We start from the raw sequence: 24,539 nt of genomic DNA on the forward strand, positions 1-24,539 counted from the left end.
TTGTTTAAGCACATTTCTTGCAAGGTGTGAAGTGTTGCAGGGGAAAGCAGGTTTGAAAACCTCTAGCATACTTTTAGTTCAGATAAGGTCACGAATGACTGTAGCAGGGCAAGATGAATCCCTGGCCATCACGTGAATTAGAGAAATCAAGTAAACTGAGGGGTTTAAGGTCCAGGTGAGTTAAGTGTTCTTGAGACCCTCAGCTTGAGAGGCTTACCCAGAAGATTACAGCAGAGCAATGGCAACCAAACTTGTTGATACCAGAATGGCTACGAGAATGACCTTGACCTCTTTGGTTTTCTGTATGTACTTGGGAATGAAAGAGAGAGAGAAGTGGACCTGGAAAACGCTTTAAACTACATTCTCCCTGTTTAAGTAAGGGAAAAGAAATTGATGCATCTGGTACTGGGTCAGGGAGGCATCCTCCACTGATACGAGTATTTTCACAACCATCCAGTTGAGGGGACCACTTGTGGCATCAGCAGGCATTACATTAGCGTGCCCGCTAAGGAGCAGGCTTTGCCAGGAATATAGACAGTAACTTGCAAGTAATCAGAGAAAATGGACAATTCCAACAACCTAATTTTCCAGCAAAACAGGAGATAGGAGCAAGCCCCCCTTGTTTGTACATATACACCACCTCCATATCACACTAAATAGCAATCATCCCTCAAAGAATGGAATCTTGGAAAGTCTCTGTGTGAGAACTTCTCTCATTTCCCAGATGCTGATGTTTACATTGACCTTGTTCTTTGATCATCTGCCCTTGACAAAGCCTCCATTCTAGTGCCAAGGCCTCAGTGTGACAGTTACTTGGGGACTGGGAATTTGGAAAAGGTTAACCAAAGAGAAATTGAAGTGAAGAAGCCACCTTTCTTGCGGTTTCCATCAGGCCTTGGAAATAGTCCTCTGATCCAATGTCAGACTCAGTGAAGTTGGTGCTCTGATCTGAAGGCTCCACTGGAGGATTCTCATGCGTTACCTTGTAAATGGTATTGGAAAGATTATGGCTGTTACCAGCCCCAGTGCACCAAGACATGAGACAAACATTCTACTGCCAAGAAGCTGTTTACGATCAGTAAAAGTGCAATGAACAGCAAACAAGAAATGAAAAGCAAAGGTAGAGTGCAGTTCATTTAAAAGGGAGAAGAAGAAACTTGGAAATATTTAGAGCTGTAATAGGCAGACTCCGAGCTGGTGCTTTACTCTTTTTCTAATCCACCCAATACTTCTCTCATTACCAACGATGAGAGTTGAAAGAGAAGTGCCATCATGTTGGCAGTTTTCTGGTGTGGTCACAGGATTCTCTTTTTTGCTGCTCTACTTCCCCATGCATATATGGGCATGCCATAGAAGAGAACATGCAATGTGCTGCTGCACTGGTCATTCCTCGCTTCAAAGTAATGCCAAAAAATATCTCTACTCACCAACCCTGAAGTATGCAAAGTTGTTTCTTCAGTCTTCAGAGAAACCACATCATTCCAGAGTGCCCAAGTGCCCACATCCCTTGGTGGGAAGTGGGCTTGCCAAGCCCCCTCCACTCTCCTCCATGCATCACTCCTTACAGTGCCGGGGCTGCTAATCCAATCCTAGGTGCCTAGCTTGGAGTTAGGGTTCCAGCCTTGTGCAGCACTGAGCCAGGCTGCAGCATTTCAATACTAGCAGGAAGGAGGATGAAAAAGACCATGTCTCACATTTTTTACTGGAATTACTGTGGTTCTCAAGTCCTGTAACTCACGTGTAATAGGTTCTCTTATCTCAAGACTACACAATCACGACCCACTGGCAAAAATAAATACGTTCCCTTTCCTGGCACAAGTCCATGCTTGAGGATTTTTGAACAGCAGCATTTCATGATCACACAAACACTTTATAATGCAAGAACTCCCACTGAGAGCCATTCACTTTTTTCCCTTTAATATCATTAAATGTGACAGTGAGGTGCCTTGCAAGTCATGATTTCAATGCCTGAAACCTGCACATTTGATAAACATGCAGCTGAAGTAAAGTAAATGAACAAAACAAAAAATTTCTGACCTCTGTAAACCACATGTACTTCCCAAGCTTACGTGGAAGAAATTTGTAATTATGATATCTGGTGGGAAAACACCAAATCCCCAACTGCCAAGCCCTTGACTCTAACACTAGTGGATACACAAAATTCTTCTGATCAGCACCTCAAGTACTGAGCATGTATTTTCCCATTTCGGTCTCTGAAATACCGGAAACAGACCATCATTTTTTGTTTCCTACTGGCATCTTGCATCCCACCCACATCCTGTGCAACTCCAACAAAGCACCATCACTGAAATGCATTAGATGACAACTCTTCTTGAAGCTCACTCAAGGCCCAAGACTTAATTGCTTTGAACACCTTGCATAATGCAACATTTACTGTTCTTAAGATAAGCTAGAGCCTATGTTTCATATGACCACCAAACAACATTAGAAGATCTGACAAAAAAATTTTGGTATCAACATGTATTGCATGGCACTGCTTACAATGGTCTGCAGCAGTACAGAATGTACAGCTATGACATTTCTGTAACAAACATTTATGACTGTCAATACATTACTGCAGAAACTTTCAAACAACAAAGCACACAAAATACCAGAGCAGCAGCAGGATAGTGAAACAGTATTACATTTAGTTTTGCAATCTATGACATTAAATGGACAAAAATTCAAAAATATGCAGAGTTTCCAATGGTATCAGCACAATAAAAAATTCCCAATATGAAAGGCAATGTACAAGTTAGACACAGGTGAAAGCAGTTAGCCAAAATATTCTTCATAGGTAGAAAATGACTGTTCTCAAACAACTCAAGAACACAAGGCAAAAAATTACATAGGAGCAACTGTCTGTTACAGACTTTCACACTTCTACACAGCTACAAAAGAAAAGTTGGATGAAGGTATGAAACAATTCATCTTCCTGGCTACAGGCAAGAGCACCATCATCATGTACGTAACCAGTCGAAGACCACTCCACAAGTTTTGGAGAATTTGTAAATGATACCCACTCTGGCAAGCAAAAGACTCAATCTCTCAAAGCTAATAACCATTAACACAAACATCCATGGATATCCTGTTTTCAGTACCACATTTAACTCCAACAGTTGTTACACTACTCAAGTCAAATAAAGTAGCTATATTTAGTATTTTAATAAACTAATTTTGGACATTACACCCAGAAAAAAAAACTGCCAACATTTGCTGTTGCAGTTAGGTTTCATGGCCAACAACTTCAACCTAACAAGTTGAAGTTCTACATTTTGAAACTTAATACCCAATAACCATAAAAGATGTTCAGAGCTTGCAGCGCAATGAGGGGTCCTTACTAATCTCAGATAATGTCTCGCTGGTTCTCGGTCTCAAATGCCAATGACCAGATCTAGGCTGTTTGTTTGAAACACTGTTGCCAAAGACTTTTGAACACATTTTTATTTACAAATAAAATGAAATAAGCAAAGAAAGAAATCTATACGAAACCCAGAAAGACTACATGAGACAAGATCAACACTGTGCCCCGCATGCAGTTCTGAAATTTTGTCAAAGCTCGACCCTGCTGTTAAAGTCCAGTTTTGTTCCTACCATAAATGTAGATGTTAGAGTGTTCACACTGCTGCAGTCATTACACTTGAGTTATCCTGCCGTCAGACGGTCCCGCAGTCGGCCAGAGTTCCAAAGTCCTGGTCCGGCATCGGTTGCTGTCGCCTCTTCCCTGACGTCAGTGCGCCAGGGGTATACAAGATGCATCCGACACCATTTTCTTCAGTTTTTCTTGCCCCAGATGTCAGGTGCCCCCAAGTAGGTAGGCAATACATATTGATAATAAAAAATCTACATACAAAATAAAAACAATACCTCCAGTTACAAGCAAATACACCAAAAAGGTTGTATAGGATAGAAAGGTATAGATAAGTCCAGCTAGATCAGAGGGGATGGAGGGAGGACTGGGCTGCAGCAGTGTGAACACTCAAACATCTACATTTATGGTAGGTACAAAACTGTACTATGTTCATCGTGTTACACTGCTGCAGTCATTACACTTGGGTAGTATCCCAAAGCTAAGGTTGGGTGGCTGGTCTATAAAGAGTTAGGATTGGCTATGAGGCCCTGCAGAACTGCAGTGGCAAATCCTGCTCTGGATTTAGAGTAAAGAGGCAGGTGGTAATGCTTGGTAAAGGTGTGCACTGAACTCCAAGTTGCAGCCTCCAAAATTTCCTTGGTAGGTACTCCTCTGAGAAAGGCTGTTGAAGTGGCTGTTGCCTTGGTGGAATGTGGCCTAATGTTACTTGGGACTAATTTTCCATGCTGTGTGTAGCAGTAACGAATACAGTGTCCTATCCATTTGAATATAGTAGCCTTGCCCTGTGATTCTGCAGCATATGCTACAAACAGTTGCTCAGTTTTCCTGAAAGCTTTTGTTTTTTCCAAGTAGAAGCATAGCTGCCTGTGTATGTCCAAAGAATACAGAAGTTTCTCCCCTTTATTCAGAGGGTTTGGAAAAAAAGTTGGCAAATGGATGGTTTGGTTAAGAGCCACACTAGATACCACCTTTGGCATAAAGGTAGGGTTTGTCCTTAAAGAAACCCTGTCCTGATGAAAAATTATAAAAGGTTCCACTGCCATTAATGCCTGTAGCTCTGAGACTCTTTGTGCTGAAGTTACTGCTAGGAGCAGAGCTGCTTTCCATGATAAAAATTTTAGATCGGCTGTATTGGCTGGTTCAAAAGGTAGCAGGGTCAGTTTTTCCAAAACAAAATTGAGGTCCCAAGTTGGTGTTGGTGCCCTCCGGGGTGGTCTTATGTTTTTAGCCCCTCCGTGGTACTGCTTTAGCAAGGGATGAGAGAATAAAGGAGGATCTGTGTTGTAATGTGCTGAAATGGCAGAGGTGTGGATCTTAATTGATGAGAAGGATAGGCCTCTGTCCAGCATCTCAGTTAAGTATTTTAAAATCTGAGGAATGTTTGGAACAAGAGGGTCAAGGCTTTGAGCCTGGATCCAGGCGCAGAATCTCTTCCATTTTTCTGAGTAAGCTTTCCTGGTGCTAGGCCTCCTGGCCTCCAAAATGACATCCATAACAGCTTTAGAGAGAGAGGTGTTGCCTGTTTGACTAATCAATCTGCCATGCAGCCAGGTTTAGGGTTTTGAGCTGACCGTGCAGGATCCGATTGTTTTGTTGAGTCAGAAGGTGTGGAATTTGAGGCAAAATCCATGGTGGGCCTTGAGCTAAGTTCCTTAAGATAGGGTACCAGTACTGGTGTGGCCAGTCTGGAGCAATCAGGATCATCTGTGTTTTTCTTGTCTGGCTTTTAGGAGTACCTTTGAAAGGACAGGCAGTGGCGGGAAGGCATAACCTTTTAGGTTTTTCCAGCTGAACAAAAGAGCATCCACTTTCCATGCTTGTTTGTGTCTTTGTGCAGAATTTTTGTAGTTGGCAATTCAGTGGGGAGGCAAAAAGATCTATGTCTGGGCATCCCCATTTTTGCATTACCATGCTGAAGATTTGTGGATTCAGTTTCCATTCATGAGGGTCCATGATATGTCTGCTTAGATAGTCTGCCAGAGTATTTTTCTTTCCTGGCAAGAAATGTGCTTGCAGGTGAACTGGATACGTTAGAGCTATGTTCCACTAGGTCATGGCTTGCCTGCATAGGGGATAAGAATGAGTGCCCCCTTGCTCGTTTATGTACAACATTACTGTGGTGTTGTCTGTCTTTAGTAATAATTGTCCTGGATGCAGAAGGTCCTTGAAAGCTGTTAGGGCATTTTGAACAGCCAACATCTCTTTTTGATTGATGTGAAGATGCATCTGGTCTGTGGTCCACTTGCCCTGAATGCATTTTCCTGCCATGTGTGCTCCCCAAGCGTAATCCAAAGCATATGTTAGAGTCTGCCTGGCTGTGAGTAGGGTAAAAGGCTGACCCTTGTTTAGGTGACATGCCTGTGCCAACCATCGAAACTCCTGTTGTAGGCAGGGAATCATTGGTATTACTGCTTCTAAACTGTGACAGCATTGAGTCCAAACACTTTTTTAGGTACCACTGTAATTTCCTCATATGCAGTCTGGCATATGGTATTAGTAGTATGCAGGATGCCATGAATTCCAGGGCCTGCAGAATTTTTCTTGCAGGGAGATGGGACTTTTTTGCCAGTAACTGAAAATATTGAGTTGGCTGAACTTGTTTGTCTGGCGTGAGGTAAGCCATCTGGGCCGTTGTATTTAAGCTGGCACCCAGGAATATAATCTGTTGCGAGGGCACTAGTTTAGACTTATTTTCGTTTACTGTGTACCCTAGAGAAATTAGCAACCTTTTTACAAATGCCAGATGCTGTAGAAGAATGCCCATTGTCTCTGCTTGAATGAGGCAGTCGTCCAGGTATGGATATATTTGAATTCCTTTTCATCTGGAAAATGCAATTACTGGTGTCAGGCACTTTGTGAAGACCCTGGGCGCAGTAGATAAGCCAAAGGGCAGTGCAGAGAATTGGTAGTGCATTGTACCAGCTTTGAATCTGAGGATCTTCTGCAATTTTGTCTGATAGGGACATGCAGGTATGCCTCTTTCAGGTCCAGAGTAACAAGCCAAGCATTCTTGCCCAGCATGGGTAGAAGCTGCTGTAATGTCAACATTTTGAATTTCGGAATATCCAGGTAAGTATTTAGAATTGAAAGGTCTAATATGGGCCTCCAGGCCTTGTCCTTTCTGGGGACCAGGATGAGTCGAGTAAAATAATTGTCCTTGTTCCTGTTGTGGTACTTTTTGAATAGCTCTCATGTCCATGAGGGCTGAAATTTGTTTTTGTGCCTCTGCCCATTGATTTTGTGGCAGGTCTGGCATTCCTTTTAGCCTTGGTAAAGTATGAAAGTGGAACCTGTAACCTTGACACACAATATTCAGAACCCATTTGTCTTGGGTGATTGTTTGCCAGTTTTGAGAAAAAAGTGCTAGTTTTCCCCCTAAGGGGGCTTCCAAAAGAGAAGTGCTTGGCGTACGAAGGGGAAAGTCATTGTGACTGTTTCCTGTAAGGTTGAGACTTGTCCTCACCTCCTTTTGGGGTTGAGGTGCCCCTACTGTCGTTGTCTGTTTGAGCCTTGGGGTTGAGATCTGCCTCTTGGGCGTCTGTATCTGCCTCTCTGTGGCCTGTCTGACACTGGAAAGGACCAATTCTTTGTAGGCCAATTTCTGCTAAATCGAGGTGGTTGTACCTGTAAGAAATCTTTGACTGTTTGCATAGATTCAGCTTTATCCTCCATTTTCTTTAACACCTCTTCTGCCTTAACACCAAACAAGGTATCATGCTGTAAAGGAGCATCCAATAATTTTGCCTTAACATGATCAGGTAAACTCTGTTCTTTTAACCAAGCATGTCTTCGAATCACAGAACCTGTAAATGCGGCTCTACAAGAGGCCTCTAAAGAATCAAAACCACATTGCAGAGTATGTTTTCCCACCTGTTCAACTGCATGCAATAAATCCTGCATTTCTTTATAATCAGGAGCTACTGAGCTTGCAAGCATTTTCTGTTTTAACTGAGCCATTAAATATGTCATAAAAATATGTATTAATGTGTGTATGCTTAATGCTAATTAGAAGCTAAATAAGTTAACACGTTTTTCATTCTATTTTATATACACTGTTTTATATATAAATTGAGTTTCATACAAGACTGAAAAGATGCTTTTTGAAACTGCAGTGTGCTTTCTGAAACTTGCAAGGTGCCCTCTGACCTAGCAATTACTAGAACAGCAATATTCATGTTTATGCCTTTTGGAAATGTACTTGAGAAGCAGGTGGTTATCTGCTAGGTCAGGAGAGAATGAATGAACAATGCTATATCCTGTAAATGTAATGATTTTAAACAATCAGCTCTGTTCGAAGTATGAGAACATGTGCCGCTGCAGAAGCTTAGAGATAGTGTAGACAAAGGATGGTTAGAGAAATGAACTGCTTGCTTTGTGCTTGAATTAGCCATAGTACCTTGAATAGTAACATTGCATGTATCTAACCGGTAGTAGCCAAGGCCACGTTGTTTTCCTTAGGAAGTTTCTCACAAAAATTGATAAATCAGCAGAATTTTATGAAAGCAATTATTAGTAAATGACGATGACAAGGCTTGTGATTTACTATGTCAGCTTGGTAGGCGATGTCTTATTAGAAAGTGTATAAAAATGTTAGTATTTCCTGTTTCTAGTTAGACAAACTCTCTATTAGCACGTTTTTGTCTCCTTGCTGCAAGATTAAAGTGCCTTAACCTGAACCTACCGTGTTTTGATCATTTTTAAAGTATATTTTTCCTTTGACAGTTTGGTCCTTCGGACCGGAAAGTACCTCTCACTCTAGGCCTAGGTCAGAATTGGGCCCGGTGGCATGTACCCGTACGGAGAAGCGGCCACATCGGCTCTTCTGTTTTGAAAGACCTCCGACTGAATTGTCGTTCGAAAGAGGCCAGCCACTGTTTCTGATCTGGGATTGGAGAATGAGTCAACGTTCCGGTGGATCAACTCACGGAGGGACAGGTAAGGAGGAATTTACCTTTTTTCTGTTTTAGATCAGGGACTTGTTACAGTACTGTTTTGTCAAGGAGATTTGCATGCGCAGATCAGGGACAAAAAGATTACTGTCTTGTCATAGATCAGGGAAATAGAATAGGTAGGCAGTTATTCTAGATAAACTGTGAAAAGGTGTAAAATCGTGGTACCACGTGATAAGAAGGGTTACGTAACAATTTTTAGCTTAGCTAAGGCAACATGGGAAATCAGTGCACGAAAAGTTCCTGAGACACGCCCCTAACCGAAGACGCAAAATATATGCAATGTCAGCGTGCCGATAATGTTAAGTATTATACAAAATGGGTTGATAAATACAAATTTTATGGTAATTTAGATAAATCTTCACTTATTAAACTTGTCAGACAACTTAAAACAGACATGAAAGGTCAGCTAAAAAAGCAACGGCAATTAGGAGTCCCTCAGGCACATAGGTGGCTTGAGGAAGCAAATCGCAGGGAGCAAAAGATTAAAAATTCAAAAGCAATGTTCCTAGATAAAGAAGATGACAACTTGGTAATAGCGACAGCCCCTCCTCCGCCCCCTCCACATCCCTTACCGGAATATGAAGCGAGTGGCCAAGCTGATCCACCTCTGCTATACCCAGCTGTTCCTGCAAAATCAAAACTGTTTGTCAGGGATCCTATCGAGACCAGGTCTCGAGCACGCAACTTGAGAGGGGATATTGAATTATATGAAATAAATAGAAATTCACGAGCTATGAGTGAGGAAGAGATGTCCACTCACAGAAGTACCAAATCCACAGGCAGGACAGGATCCGACTCTTCTAGTATATAGACCGTGGACACCGGAAGACATCCAGAAAGCCACAGAGGGAATTCCCCATCCAAAAGTTAATTTTAGAAAATTCTTAGAAGACTTACAGGCATGAGGTTAAGTCACCATTTGAATGGAGAAGTAGCAGAAAAAGTAGTTAGACAAATTGTAGGTCCGGATTGGCACATGATCAGTGGCAATTGGAATCCCTGTGATGCAGAGCTAAGACCACTCCCACATAGTAATGCAGAACTGGACAACAGAGTGAAAGGTCTAACGGACCGAATCTCTGAGAAATGGAAGCCTAGGGCTGATTGGACTTGCATTAATCAGTGCATACAACAAGTTGAAACTGTTGATATATATTATGCCAGATTATTAGAATGTTTTAATAACCACTGTGGAATGCAGGTACCTGAAGATCAAACACATGATTCCCCATATGAGCAACAGCTAAAGAATGCATTCTTAAAAGGCAGTGTTGCTCCCATTAGCAGCTTTATTACAAAGCACATGGTAGATCATCATACAAGTAGACTACAGTCATTACTTGAATATGCAAGACATGCCGAAAGGCATTTTAATAGCAAAATGAAAAAGAAAACTCAAGTATTTGCAGTGGAAGATGGGTCAGAAGTCTTTGTAGTACAAACTGGGAAGAAGGGTAAGAAAAATTCCCAGGGAAACAAACAATCTGATAAACGATCAGAAGACTTTGAAGAGAGAAAGAAAAGGGGTGAATGCTTTAAATGTGGGGAAAAAGGGACATTTGGCAAGGGATTGCAGGCTAAATAAGAAGGTAACCACGGAAGATAAGGAGGGTGAGGAATGACTATATGATAGTCAGGAATCACTGGATAAGAATGAACAGGAAAAGACAAATGCAAATGTGGTAGCAAGGGTAGAGGATGTGACAGAAGGGATAGAGAATGTACATGAATTCATAGATGATGAAGAAAATGAAATTTTAGACTTAGCATTATTGAGCTTAGAGCTCTACTTAGCAGACACAAAACTGGAAGTTACGCTTCTGGTAGAGGGGAGGGAAGTCAAATTTCTGTGCGACTCAGGAGCTTCACGGACCATGATACATCCTTCCAAACTACCAAAAAATTCAGAATCACTAGACTACATACTAGTAAAAGCAGCTAATGGACAGCTGTATCAGGAGCCACTCTCCCACGACATAGCAATAACTGACCCTGTTTCAGGAATGACCCAGAAAAGCAAAATTGTTGTTTCTGCAAAATGCCCAGTGAATCTCTTGGGCAGAGACTTAATGCAGATATATGACATAGCCGTAGTTCCAACTATGCAGGGTATGGAAGCACAGCGACAAATGGATACTTTTGTAGTGCGACCGGAGGGTGAAACATTATTGGTACAGCCAGGACTTAGTTACGACTGGTCCAGGGGCAGTAACCGAAGAACTGATTAACGTAGCCATCAGTAAATCCCCCTCCCTTGACACTGACAAACAGCATTTGTTGCATTGTACTCTATATTACTGTAACAGACCAGGACCTGATAAAGAATATAAGCAAGAGTTGTTTAAAAATCATGCAAATAGGTTAGTATTACGAAATTTGTACTGGGACACAGAAGGAAACAGTGTTCATTGCCCCAGGAATTCTTACCACTTTACAAATCTAATCGATTACCACATGTAAGTTTAACTAAAGATAGAAATTTGAAATGGGCAGACCTAGGAGAAAAAGTCACAAGGTGGGAAAAATAGACAGAGTTAGAACTCTCTGAACAGGGAGTACAGAAGCAGAAATTGAATTGGATAACACAGAGACACCCAGCTGTGCACTCACAGGCAAGTGAGGATAGCAGAGTAGTACTCTTACTGGAGGAAGAGGAAAAAGCCTTACGAGACATACCAGAGACTCTCTGGTCAACAGGGAAATCAGATGTAGGACTTATTTGTACAGCAGGACCAGTTACTATTATGCCAAAATCAGAATTTAGACCTCAAAAAAGACAGTATCCCTTAAGAAAGAATGCAGAAATAGGAATCAAACCTACAATAGCAGCCTTACTTAAGGAAGGAGCCTTAATAGAATCTCCTGATTCACCATGTAATACACCCTTATTTCCTGTTAGGAAAGCAAATGGGGAATGGCGTATGGTCCAAGATTTACAGGCTGTAAATGATGCAGTTATACCCAGGGCACCAACGGTGCCAGATCCACACACCTTATTGAATGATTTGAAACCTCAACAGAAGTATTTTTCTGTGGAAGATATTAGCAATGCATTTTTCACTATACCGATACACCCAGACAGCCAACATAACATTGGTTTGCATTTACATTTCAGGGGAAACGGTATACATACAACGAGACTACCACAGGGATATTGTGAAAGTCCAACGATATTCGCACAGGAAATGACAAGTAACCTGGTGGGATTTATCCCACCGAAATGTAGTCAGATTTTACTTTATTAGACGACATTCTGCTGGCAGCCCCCACCCAGCAAGAGTGCAGAGAGGATACCATAGCATTATTACAATTTTTAGCTACTCAAGGACACAAGGTAAACAAGAACAAACTGCAACTTTGGAGAAAACAGGTTAAATACCTGGGATATGTAATATCCAAAGAAGGCAGAATATTAGATGAAGACAGAAAAACAGCAATATTACAAGCACCTAGACCAACTACCAAGAAGGAAATGATGTCCTTCCTGGGAACTACTAACTTTTGTCGGAGTTGGATACCAAACTATGCTTTGGAGTCTGCTCCGCTGACTAATTTGATATTCAAAAAGCCGATAGCAGCAAAGGATTTATTAGAGTGGACACCAGAAGCAGAATCAACTTTCTGCAAACTGAAACAACTGATAGCTTCTTCCTTAGTTTTAGGATTACCAAACTATCATAATCAATTTTTCCAAATTGTAGACTGTAAGCAAGGTTATATGACATCAGTGTTAACACAACAGCATGGGGGCAAACAACGCCCCATAGCTTACTATTCATCACAGTTCGACCCAGTGGCGCGATCCTTGCCCCACTGTGTACAAGCAGTAGTCGCAGCTGCAATGGCAGTGCAGGCTTCAGCCTCAGCAGTATTGTTCCACCCTCTCACATTGAGAGTGCCTCATGCAGTCGCGATTATTTTACTGCAAGAAAAAGTAGCATATCTTTCTCCTGCTAGACATCTTACCTGTACGACTATACTGTTGAGCCAACCTCATATGACAATTGAACGATGCACAACTTTGAATCCGTCAACCTTGCTCCCAACCCCTGCAGATGGCAAACCACACTGCTGCCTGCAGGAGATTGAGCAAAAGACATTACCTAGAAAAGACCTTACAGATGTTCCCTTGGATGATGCCGGGGTGACATACTATGTGGACGGCTCGTGCAGAAGGGATCCTACAAGACAGAATCTAGTGGGGTATGCAGTAGTTTCTGATATCGAGATTTTAGAAGCGAAGTCTTTACCACACAACTTATCTGCACAAGCAGCAGAATTGATTGCCTTAACGAGGGCATGTACCTTAGCAAAATGTAAGAAAGTAAATATTTTTACTGACAGTCAATATGCTTTTTCTACTGTACATGTTTTTGCGCAGCAGTGGAAAAATAGAGGAAAGATAACATCTACTGGTAAACCAATTAACCATGCGCAATTTATTTTAGATCTGTTAGACTCTATTCAGTTACCTCAGAAAATAGCCATTTGCAAATGTGTAGCTCATACCAAGCAACAGGATAGAATTTCAAAAGGTAATGCGAGGGCTGATACAGCTGCAAAACAAGCAACCTCAGCTTCAGAAGTTTTTCTTTTGAGTGAGAAATTACAACCATCTGAGATTTTAGATTTAGAAATGTTAAAAACAATGCAGACACTTACTACAAATGTAGAAAAACAAAAGTGGATAAAATGAGGAGCAATCCTTGAAAAGGGACTGTACATCTCCAAAGAAAAGAAACCAATCTTACCATCTAACTTGTTTAGATATGCAGCTTTGTTGAGCCATGGGCAGAGCCATGTCTCAACAGGGGGGATGGTACAGTTAGTGAAGAGTGTTTACGACGTATGGATTTACTAATTACACAAAAAAAATTTTGTGCAGCATGCCATGTTTGTAACAAGCATCATGCACAAGGGGCATTGAAACCTAAGCAAGGGAGTTTCCCTATGCCACCGTATCAGTTTCATACTATTTGTATGGATTTTATAGAACTGAACAAATGTGAAAATAAGTAGTACTGCCTTGTCATTATAGATAGGTTTTCCAAATGGGTGGAAGCTTTTCCAACTAAAAATCCAGATGCAGCTACTGTTGCAAAAGTCCTTGTTAAAGAAATTATTCCTAGATTTGGCATACCAGAAAAGATTTATAGTGACAATGGCACACACTTTGTAAATCAAACTATACAACAACTTAGTTGCTATTTCGGGATATCGTTGAAAAACCATTGTGCATACCACCCCCAATCTGCAGGATTAGTAGAGAGGCATAATGGGGTGTTGAAGAATAAACTTAGGAAATTGATTAATGAGACACAAAAGAACTGGGTGCACTGTTTACCTCTGGCACGGTTGAGCATGAGAACTGTTCCAAATGCAAAAGGGTTAACTCCTTTTGAAGTTTTGTTTGGGAGGGCATATTATACACCTCAATGGAAACCTCTCATGTCTGCAGAGCAGGAGGCTGACAGTTCACTTGCAGGGTATATGAGGCGATTTTTGAATAACAAACTTTTGCAGTTAAATTCTGTTTCAGATAAAGAGCAAACGAAATTGGAAGCAGCAGTAGCCCCAGGCACCTGGGTCTGTGTGAAGATAGTGAAGAGAAAAAAACTGGAGTTCTCTGAAGTGGGAAGGGCCGTACCAGGTACTACTGTTGACACCCACTGCAGTCAAGATCGCGGAGCGAGCATCCTGGATTCATTTATAGGTTCATAGGTTCATACTAGGCTATCTGCCCAAGGGCATTTATAAGCCTAGCCCATAGTTATTTGGCTTTCGCCACCCCTTTAGTTTGAATAAAACTATGCCTATTATTTTGCTGTGCCTCTGTCAAGCAGTGACACTGAAGTAATCCCTGGGGTAGATCTGCGATCCCCCATCCATTGGTCAAGATTCCTCTTGAACAAGGCCAGCGAGGTGCTCTGCCTCACATGTACCGGGATTTTGTTCCACAGCATAGGGAGTCTCTGGGTGATGAATCTGTCCCTCCAGCACGTTCTATTAATAACCGTGTCAAGGTTTAAGTCTCCGCCTTGTGGTTCTGAGGGATCTAGGTTACTTGAGGTGAAGCATATTCATCAAATCAGGGTTTGACATGGCCTTATATGTCAGGCACAGGTCACCTCTGAGCAAGCGGTATGAGACTGAATAGAGCTGGAGTTCTTTCAGTCGGGCAGCATAAGACATATTTTTGAGACCCTTTATCCTTTTGGTGAGGAACTTTTGGGGCCTTTCCAGCTGCTGCAGGTGTTGGGTCAGATACATTCCGAATGGGGCATTGTACTCAATCATAGGTCTAATGAGTGATGAGTACAGGGGGACGAGGACCTCCCTTGATCTAGATGTGAATCCCTTCATGATCAGGTGGGCAATGTAGAAGGTTTTCCTAACTACTTTAGCAACATGAGTGTCAAACGAAAGGCTACTGTCAACCTGGGTCCCCAGATCCCTGATGACTTCTTCTGTGCTCAGTGGATTGCCACCTATATGGTAGCTAGGGGTAACCTTGTTTTTCCCGAAGGGTATGACTATGCATTTCTTGGCATTTAACTTTAGGCCATGGCTCTGGCACCAGTTATCCGTTTCTGTGAGGCCCTTCTGAAGGATATCTGTGTCAGATGTGTTTTCGACTATGGCCCAGTTTGCAGTCATCTGCAAACTTTGTCAGCCATAACCCTCCTGTGTTTGCTTGTACTTCAGAAAAGTAGATGCCGAACAAGAGTGGACCCAGGACTGAGCCCTGTGGGACACCACTTGTGACAGGCTTTGAGTCTGACATGGCTACAGCAACTCTGACCCTGTGGGTTCTGTCACTTAGCCAGTTTGCAACCCATCTTGTGATGTATGGGTTTACATTCAAGCTGATGAGTTTTTCGATGATACCTGAGTGGGGTATTGTGTCAAAGGCCTTTGCCAGGTCAAGGTAGGCTGTATGGACTGCCTTTCCCTCATCAATGGCCTTGGTGACTGTCTCGAAAAAGTCAACCAAGTTTAAAAGGCATGATCTGTAATTTCCAGGGTCGGTGGAGGCACCACCCTTGTGAAGTGGGACCACAGTCGCCGTGCGCCACTCCTTGGGTACGTATCCTGAGGTGATTAAACAGCTGTCCTAACTGCGGGTTTAATTCCTCATTGAGTTCGTGGAGCACACAGCCGGGGACACCATCCGGTCCCATGGATGCTGTGTTTTTTGCTTTGGAGAGAGCAGTTCTCACCTGGGCGTTGATGTTTGGGGGGCTACAATCCTCTGGTATAGATATCTCTCCTTTTGGGGGGGAGGGGGAGTTTGCACTGAACCTGTCAGCCAGTATGTTGGCAATGTGTGCAGGTTCAGTAATCTTCACATCATTTTGAACTAATTCTGAGCATATCTGGGAGTTTCCTCCTAGGTTTCTAACATAGCTAAAGAAGGCCTTATGATTGTCTTTTGAGTCCTTGGCGATTTTTCTCTCAAAATTTGCCTTGGATGATTTTATGAGAGCTCTTAGTTTTTACTTATAATGATCAAAGGTGTCTTACCTTTCAAGGATTTTGCTCTATCTTGTAATAGCTTCCTCCTTTTGTTGTAGAGCTTGTTTATGGCTGGGGTCCACCAGACTGGACGCTTGCCTTTGGTACAAAGAGTCTTAGTTTTGTTTGGGATTGCCTGATCCATGCAGTCCTGTAGGTGCTGGTAGAAGGCATTTGTAAGTGATTCAGCGGTTTGAGTAATGTTTACCACTGGCTCAGGGGCCTTAAAGGAGACCACACTAGTTTTTAGAAGTATGAAGTCGGCTTTTGAGAAGTTTTTCACTGTGGTCTTTTTTATTTCAGGTGGGGGCGGGATGAGGACCTCCAGCGAGATTAGTTTATGATCTGATCTCACCACTGAGGGGTATACTTCCGGTGTTGAACACTGTGATCCCATGTTCGTGATGATGAGATCAAGTATGTTTTCTCCTCTTGTGGGGATGGTGACTAGTTGTTCCATGGCATTTGATTTTATGAACTCAAGGAACCTTTGGGCTAGAGTGTTTGGGCTTGAGTAGTGTTCCCAGTCTATATTAGGGTAGTTGAAGTCACCTAGTATGATGGTGTTTGGAGATACATTTATCCCCTCCATTGTTTTCAGGAAGGCCATGTGAGGTTCCTGAGTTTGAGAGGGTGGCCTGTAACATGCTACAAATTGCAGAGCAGTCTTGCCTATGGTTAATTGCACCTGGATGGTCTCCGATGCATCGTGCGTTGCCACCAACCTTGAGGTGTGGGTGTCCTTTATGAATATGGACACCCCTCCTTTCTTGGTGTTGTCCGGATTTTGGGGCCGGAACGCATGATATGAGGTGAAACCTGATAGTGCTGGGGTGCTCTCAGGAGCCTTGAACCAGGTTTCTGTCACAGCACAGACATCGATGTTCTCCATACTGAGAAGGGCCTCGAGTGCGTGCATCTTGAGATTGAGACTTCTGGCATTGAGCAGCATTACCCTTAGTTTTTACTTTTTGTGTTCTAGGGTGGTAGGTTTAGAATTTGAGCCTTGCCTAAAAAGGCACCATGGGGTGGCAAGAGCCTTTGCCAATATCTGGAAGCCTAGGGTGACAGGTGCAAGCCGCCCTTGACAGCGTGGCTTGTCCAGCATGTCATCCCAGGCAGACAGACATTGGATCCCCTTTGAATGACACCAGAATTTAAGCCAATTATTAAAGCTGATCATCTTATCACTGTATTGTGGCATCATTCTAGGTGAAGGTAGGATACTGCTCAAGGTCAGGGTCATACCTGCCTGGGCTACATAATCAGAGAGCTCCTCAATGTCTCTTTTCATGTAGTCCAAGGAGGTACGTCTCAGGTCGTTGACATCAGCGTGGACAATGACTGAGTTGTACTTGTACCTGCTGTTGAGAGACCTGAGTGCTTGTGTTATGTGGCGGATTCTAGCGCCCGACAGGCAGCTTACTGTGACCTTCTCCTTACTCAGTCTGGTGAGCGGGACGTCAGTGTGTCTGACTATGGAGTCACCTATGACAAGTATGTTTGGTGTTGTATTTGGCCTTAAGGGCAGTGACTGCTTTGCACACTGATTTTGTTGTTTATGTGTTGCTTGTGTGGTCTATTGAGTTTGCAGTTGCTTGGGTGTCTGCTTTGGAGGCCTCTGCTGTTTAGGTAAATTTTTACTCAGAGCCTCCGAGTATGTCTTAGTGTGTTTATGTGTTTGATTCAGTGGTGTGGTCGAGTTATGTGAGACTGGTATTGTGGTGTGTGTAGTTGCCTTCTCCTCCTGCCTGGTCTTGCCAGTCCTGATTTGACACACTGTAAACTGGTTAAGAACTTTGAACTGGACAAAAACCTTGTTACTGTTGTACAACGAGAACAAAATGACCAGGTATAGAGCAAATAGAGACAGTGAACAACCTCAGAAAACTTGCATGATTATTCTGGTAGCTATACTGGTAACATTGTTCTTTTTGTTGTGGCCTTTCCTTTTTCCTGCCACAAAAGTTGAACTGATTAAATGTGATGAACCGAACAAAGACTGGCACCCGAACTTTAACACTTATCAGGCAATTACACGTGTGTATGCTGAGACTTTTAATGTTTCAAACTGTTGGATCTGCACAGCCATACCAACAGCATACATGGGGGTTATTAATGACTGCTATCCCCCCTAGGGGTCAATGAGACCTGGGAAAATCTGGTTTATGACACAGTATCTATTAAAGCATATGATAAGGTAGCACTGTATTTGCCTGTGACACAAAAGGGAATTGTATGTTTCTAGAAGAATAACACAATTCAAGTGGGTTGGAGTAAGTGTAATGTGACTGTACAATATAAATGTTATACTAAAGCAAACAATATGGGTGGAACTTGTAGCTCAAATTAGGACTCATTTCTTAAATCCAGAAAAGCACCGTAAAGCCCAAAAAAATGCTAAAGTCCTTATTGTGAAGGCTGTTTGCAGTAAAAGCTGCAACACTGAAGTTGAAATCCACGTATAAAAGACAGTGAAAAACTTGAACCTTAACGCACTTTATTATTAAAACAAGCGTTTTCGCTGTGGTTAAAACTACAGCTTCATCAGGCAGTTTTAACCACAGCGAAAACGCTTGTTTTAATAATAAAGTGCGTTAAGGTTCAAGTTTTTTCCGACTTCAGTGTGGCTTTATACGTGCAAGTGGATTTCAACTTCAGTGTTGCAGCTTTTACTGCAAACAGCCTTCACAATAAGGACTTTAACATTTTTTTGGGCTTTACGGTGCTTGTCCGGACTGCTTTTGTGTATTTTACTGGTTTTGGTTTGTTTGCTTTACCATTTCTTAAATCCATGCATAAGACTATTGACCAAGTGCAACGTAATCCTGTACTTTTTAAACAGTTATCTGTAATAGATAAGAAAATGTTCAATGCAGGGCAGTCATTTCGTAACAAAGTAACTACTAAGGTAGAGGATTGTTATTTTGTGTGTGGTAAAAAAAGCATATAAATGGTTACCTGAGAATTGGTCCGGCAGTTGTTTTTTGGGGTACCTGGTCCCGGCCATACGACACACTGCATTCTTGCCTCAGGGAAATATTCGAAATACCCGAGATGTGGCCAAGAAAGTTGTTAAAAAGCCTGAAAATCCAGTGGGACAGATCGAGGCGGGCTGGAAAGACCATCATACTGTGGGTACCAAATTGACACACATGGACTTGAGTGATGCTGTTATATCGTGGGTAGGCATATTACCTGCATATGGCGCAGTTAAATCTATTTGGGAGCTGCGAAAACTGTCTAAACTTCTCGAAGTAATGAGTAATGCAACTTTCTCTGCTCTTGAACTGATAACTGATGAACTGAATGCTATGAGAACTGTAGTGCTCCAGAACCGAATGGCTCTTGACTTCAACCTAGTGGCGAGGGGCGATACGTGCGCTTTAATCAAAGAAGAATGCTGTGCGTATATACCAGATCATCAGCACGAAATTAATGACCACCTTGAGGTGATACAGCAAGTGTCGGCCATGACCAAGCCAGGCCCAAACCCTCTGACGGACTTTTTCCAGAATTTGTTTGGGGGGGTGGGGTTCCATCCTAATGAACATCTTGATTGCCATTTGTGCGGGATTACTCCTGACAGGAGCTTGTGTTTGATGTGGAATCCCCTGCATGAAAAAAATAATCAAAGAGTTTATAGATATATCAGTTTCTGAGACTATGTATTCAAAGTACTGAATTTGAAGAGCTGCTAGAATGTGAAACACTTTCATAAAGTTTTAAACCGAATGACATTCTTAACTGCAAATCCTGAATGGAAGAGGTTAGGAAAAGAAGCAAACTGTTTATTCTTTTTGAAAATAGAATTAAAAAGTATTAACAGGGGGGGAAATGTCAGAAAAATATGTATTAATGTGTGTATGCTTAATGCTAATTAGAAGCTAAATAAGTTAACACGTTTTTCATTCTATTTTATATGCACTGTTTTATATATAAATTGAGTTTCATACGAGACTGAAAAGATGTGTTTTGAAACTGCAGTGTGCTTTCTGAAACTTGCAAGATGCCCTCTGACCTAGCAATTGCTAGCACAGCAATATTCATGTTTATGCCTTTTGGAAATGCACTTGAGAAGCAGGTGGTTATCTGCTAGGTCAGGAGAGAATGAATGAACAATGCTATATCCTGTAAATGTAATGATTTTAAACAATCAGTTCTGTTCGAAGTATGAGAACATGTGCAGCTGCAGAAGCTTAGAGATAATGCAGACAAAGGATTATTAGAGATATTAACTGCTTGCTTTGTGCTTGAATTAGCCATAGTACCTTGAATGGTAACATTGCATATATCTAACCGGTGGTAGCCAAGGCCACGTTGTTTTCCTTAGGAAGTTTCTCACAAAAATTGATAAATCAGCAGAATTTTATGAAAGCAATTATTAGTAAATGACAATGACAAGACTTGTGATTCACTATGTCAGCTTGGGTAGGCGATGTCTTATTAGAAAGTGTATAAAAATGTAAGTATTTCCTGTTTCTAGTTAGACAAACTCTGTATTAGCACGTTTTTGTCTCCTTGCTGCAAGATTAAAGTGCCTTAACCTGAACCTACCGTGTTTTGATCATTTTTAAAGCATATTTTTCCTTTGACAGTAAAGTATGAAAGTGGAACCTGTAACCTTGAGACACAATATTCAGAACCCATTTGTCTTTGGTGATTGTTTGCCAGTTTTGAGAAAAAAAAGTGCTAGTTTTCCCCCTAAGGGGACTTCCAAAAGAAGAAGTGCTTGGCGTACGAAGGGGAAAAGTCATTGTGACGGTTTCCTGTAAGGTTGAGACTTGTCCTCACCTCCTTTTGGGGTTGAGGTGCCCCACTGTCGTTGTCTGTTTGAGCCTTGGGGTTGAGATCTGCCTCTTGGGCGTCTGTATCTGCCTCTCTGTGGCCTGTCTGACACTGGAAAGGACCAATTCTTTGTTGGAGAATTTCTGCTAAATCGAGGTGGCTGTACCTGTAAGAAATCCTTGACTGTTTGCATAGATTTAGCTTTATGCTCCATTTTCTTTAACACCTCTTCTGCCTTAACACCAAACAAGGTATCATGCTGTAAAGGAGCATCCAATAATTTTGCCTTAACATGATCAGGTAAACTCTGTTCTTTTAACCAAGCATGTCTGCGAATCACAGAACCTGTGAATGCGGCTCTACAAGAGGCCTCTAAAGAATCAAAACCACATTGCAGAGTATGTTTTCCCACCTGTTTAACTGCATGCAATAAATCCTGCATTTCTTTACAATCAGGAGCTTCTGAGCTTGCAAGCATTTTCTGTTTCAACTGAGCCATTAAATATTGTTGGTACTTAAGCATGTGAAACTGGCAGTTTAAAGCTCTTACTGCTAAAATTGCAGAAGTGTATACTTTCTTCCCCCATCTATCCAAAGCTCTGGAATCTCTGTCAGAGGGTACTGGATTTTTTGCAATGGAAGCCTTAACCCCTTTTGGACCCTGGGAAATAGTTTCTGGATCAGCAGAAGGGTTTTTATAAAGAAACTTGTGAGAGTCAGGGACTCTATAATACCTATTTGGCTTGGCTGGTGCAGGGGGCAAAGAATCAGGAGATAAGCTGGATTCAGAGAACACATCATCCACAATATCTAGCACAGGCGGAATAGCCAGGGGCCTGTGCTGAGGCAATGAAAGGAAATCCCTGAGCCTTTTCTTGGAATCTGAGTAATCCTGACTTTCCCAATGGAAATGCTCCCTCATGGTATGTAAAGTTTCCCCAAAAGAATAATCCTCAGGAGGAGAGGCTGAAGGGATAGATTCTTCAGCATCAGAGTCCTCATAGGGGGGTAGAGAGTATCCCTGGTCTGAAGAGGAATCAGAGGAAATGGAAACCTGATCAGAGGAATCATAGTCTGTATCCTGCCTAGGCCTTTTCTCAGAAGGGGGATGGGAACCCCTAATTAGAGTAATGAGGTCTTCGGCCATTTTAAGCATCTGTTTCTTAGGCATGGAGGACTGTCCAGGGGAATGCTGTACTTGTTTCTTTGTCTTTAATGGTACTTTTGTCTTGGTTGTTTTAATGGTAAGTTGTGAAGGTCTGAAAACACCCTCAGAAGCCGATGCCTGCTCAGCGGCTTCAGACCCATCTGAGGGATTAGTTTCCGTAGGCCCAATACCTTGAGTTTCCAGAGGCCTAGTTGTCTCCATGTGGGAGCCGGAGGCGGCCTGTGGCTCTGAGGTAGCGGGTGTCAGGGGCTTTAAAAGTGCCTCACTGAGAACCGGCGACTGGCCTAGAAGAGGTTTTGTTGTCTGTTTTGGACCTTGGATGCCTGTCTTTATCCTTGCCTTTGCGTTTTTTTCAGTATTGCGGTCGTCGGCTGATCCGACGGCATAGTATAATTGAACTTTCGGCCAAAGTAGTGCATCAAAACGTCTTTTTATAGTGCATTTGTTAAATCTAGCACAAAACCAACAACTAGTGACATCGTTATCAGGGCCTAGGCATGTAATACAGTAAGAGTGGAAGTCCTTATGAGGTATTTGCTTCCCACAAGAAATACAATTATTAACTTTTTCTGACATCGGTCTAAGGCAAGAAAAAAGTTTCCCCAACGGGGTACTTAGCTTTATTGAAGACTTCGGATCTGAAATTCGACTTCGAAAATCTCAGAAGTGGGCAGACCGGCACTTGCGAACTGCTTCTGCTTCGGGCACCGCACAGCAAGAAAGACTGAAGAAAATGGCGTTGGATGCATCTTATATACCCCTGGCACACTGACATCAGGGAAGAGGCGACAGCAACCGACACCGGATCAGGACCTTGGAACTCTAGCCGACTGCGGGACTGCCTGATGGCAGGATAACCCAAGTGTAATGAGTGCAGCAGTGTGACACGATGAACATCTGCCCATCTCATTCTAAGAATCGCATGTCAGATAGCTATGGTCTTTTAGCTTCCTATCCACTACAGCCACTTCAGTATCTTTAACCTTTGTTTCTATGCTTCACTTCTGATTTACAAGAAAAAAAATAATAATAAAGCAGCAACAACTCACATGCAGCATGATGGGAATAGCCTGCATCTGGACTGGGGTTGGCAGCTGGAAGCCTGCTTCTTTAATATTCTCCATAATCTTTGGATGCACCTTATATTCTTCTTGCAGCTGTTGAAAGGTGGCAACAGGTTCTGGGATATCAGATCCCTGAACATAAATCTTGTGCTGGTTTCTGAAATGGTTAATCTGAAAACATAAAAATTCAAACTCTTAAAAGGATTAAATTTTGTAATACTCTTGCATAACCTTCTCATACTGGTGTCACACAACATAAACAATGTAAAAAATTTCAAAGTGAACGTATGCCAACTTCATGGGAGAGACAGCAGTTAAAGTGTCAAAGTTCTGTTAAGGTGTCAAATGCATAACATGAGACCACTATCACTGGGTTACTCCCAATACTGGAAACTAGTCAAGAGCAATTTCATTTGAACCATTTTAAACATGGTATTACCTTATTTAACACTATTGCACAGTTTTATTTAAGTACAAGGCTTTGCACTGTTACTGTTTTATGAAAACATATAATCAGAAGACTCCCTGCAGGATTTAAACATAGGAAAATGTGATATAGGGATAAAGTCTACATCCCTCTGCAAGAAGTGGCATATTACTCAGATTCTGGGTAATATGTAAAGCTGAAGGAGAATTTTCCAATGAAATGGGCACAAAGGCACACTAAAAGCTCCTCATAGTACAAGAGAAAAGGATATTCTACCAAATAAAGCTCAATTCTATGAAGAGGATTACTGCTCAGAATTTGAGATAGTAGTTAAAGTGCAGACAGCACCTCTTCTGCTGACCAAAAATGAGCATTAATCTGTAATGACAGATTCTAAGACAGACCTTTTGTCAAAGGACAAGTAATGGTGATTATCCATACTTGAGATTATAGTTAAGGTGGGGAAAAAATCTAAAACAAACATTCTTTTTGTCACCTTCTAACTCTGTTGAATGAATGGCTTGATAACAGCACTGTGCAGCCATAACACAAATAAAAATGCAGATTCAAAATTACAACTTTGGAAAGGGTCAAAAATTGAGAAATTTAAAATGAATATGCAAAAATGAAGAATCAATTATCTCAAATGTGGAGTGCTGGAAATGGTACGCAAGGCCTAACACATGGATAGGGTCTCAGATCATCATGAAAAAGATATAGCTGTCATTTTGGTGTCAGCCAAATGAGACTGCAGGTAAATTTAAAAGAATCCTTAAAGAAAAAGATCTCATGAAAGGTGAGAATTAAGAACACTTTCCTGAAGCACGTTTTGCTCTGGTTCCCTCCTAAGCATTGAACTTCCCCTCCCAGCTGATCCAATGATCTACTCATTCCTCAGAGGCAAGAGCCTTATGCCTCACTTGATCCCCTCCAGATGAAAAAAAGCATCATAAGACAAGTGCATTACGTGCAGTGCTTTCATCCATGCAGGAAATCAGGGATTGCTTTTGCTTTATGCCCAAAAGTTTCTCTG

The 24,539-nt window shown here is 42.0% G+C and overlaps 1 protein-coding gene across 1 annotated transcript in view; it reads right to left on the reverse strand.

The window, feature by feature from the left end:
• DDX52 (DExD-box helicase 52) overlaps positions 1 to 24,539 on the reverse strand; it is a gene marked incomplete in the record, with an annotated part of 916,355 nt that overhangs the window by 814,578 nt on the left and 77,238 nt on the right. Inside the window, 1 exon segment of the mRNA XM_044054582.1 lies at positions 23,065 to 23,250. Coding sequence (XP_043910517.1) covers positions 23,065 to 23,250 — 186 coding nt within the window.

The sequence above is a fragment of the Protopterus annectens genome, chromosome 13.part0, assembly GCF_019279795.1.
Source record: "Protopterus annectens isolate FY-2018-M chromosome 13.part0, PAN1.0, whole genome shotgun sequence".
Taxonomy (NCBI): domain Eukaryota; kingdom Metazoa; phylum Chordata; order Ceratodontiformes; family Protopteridae; genus Protopterus; species Protopterus annectens.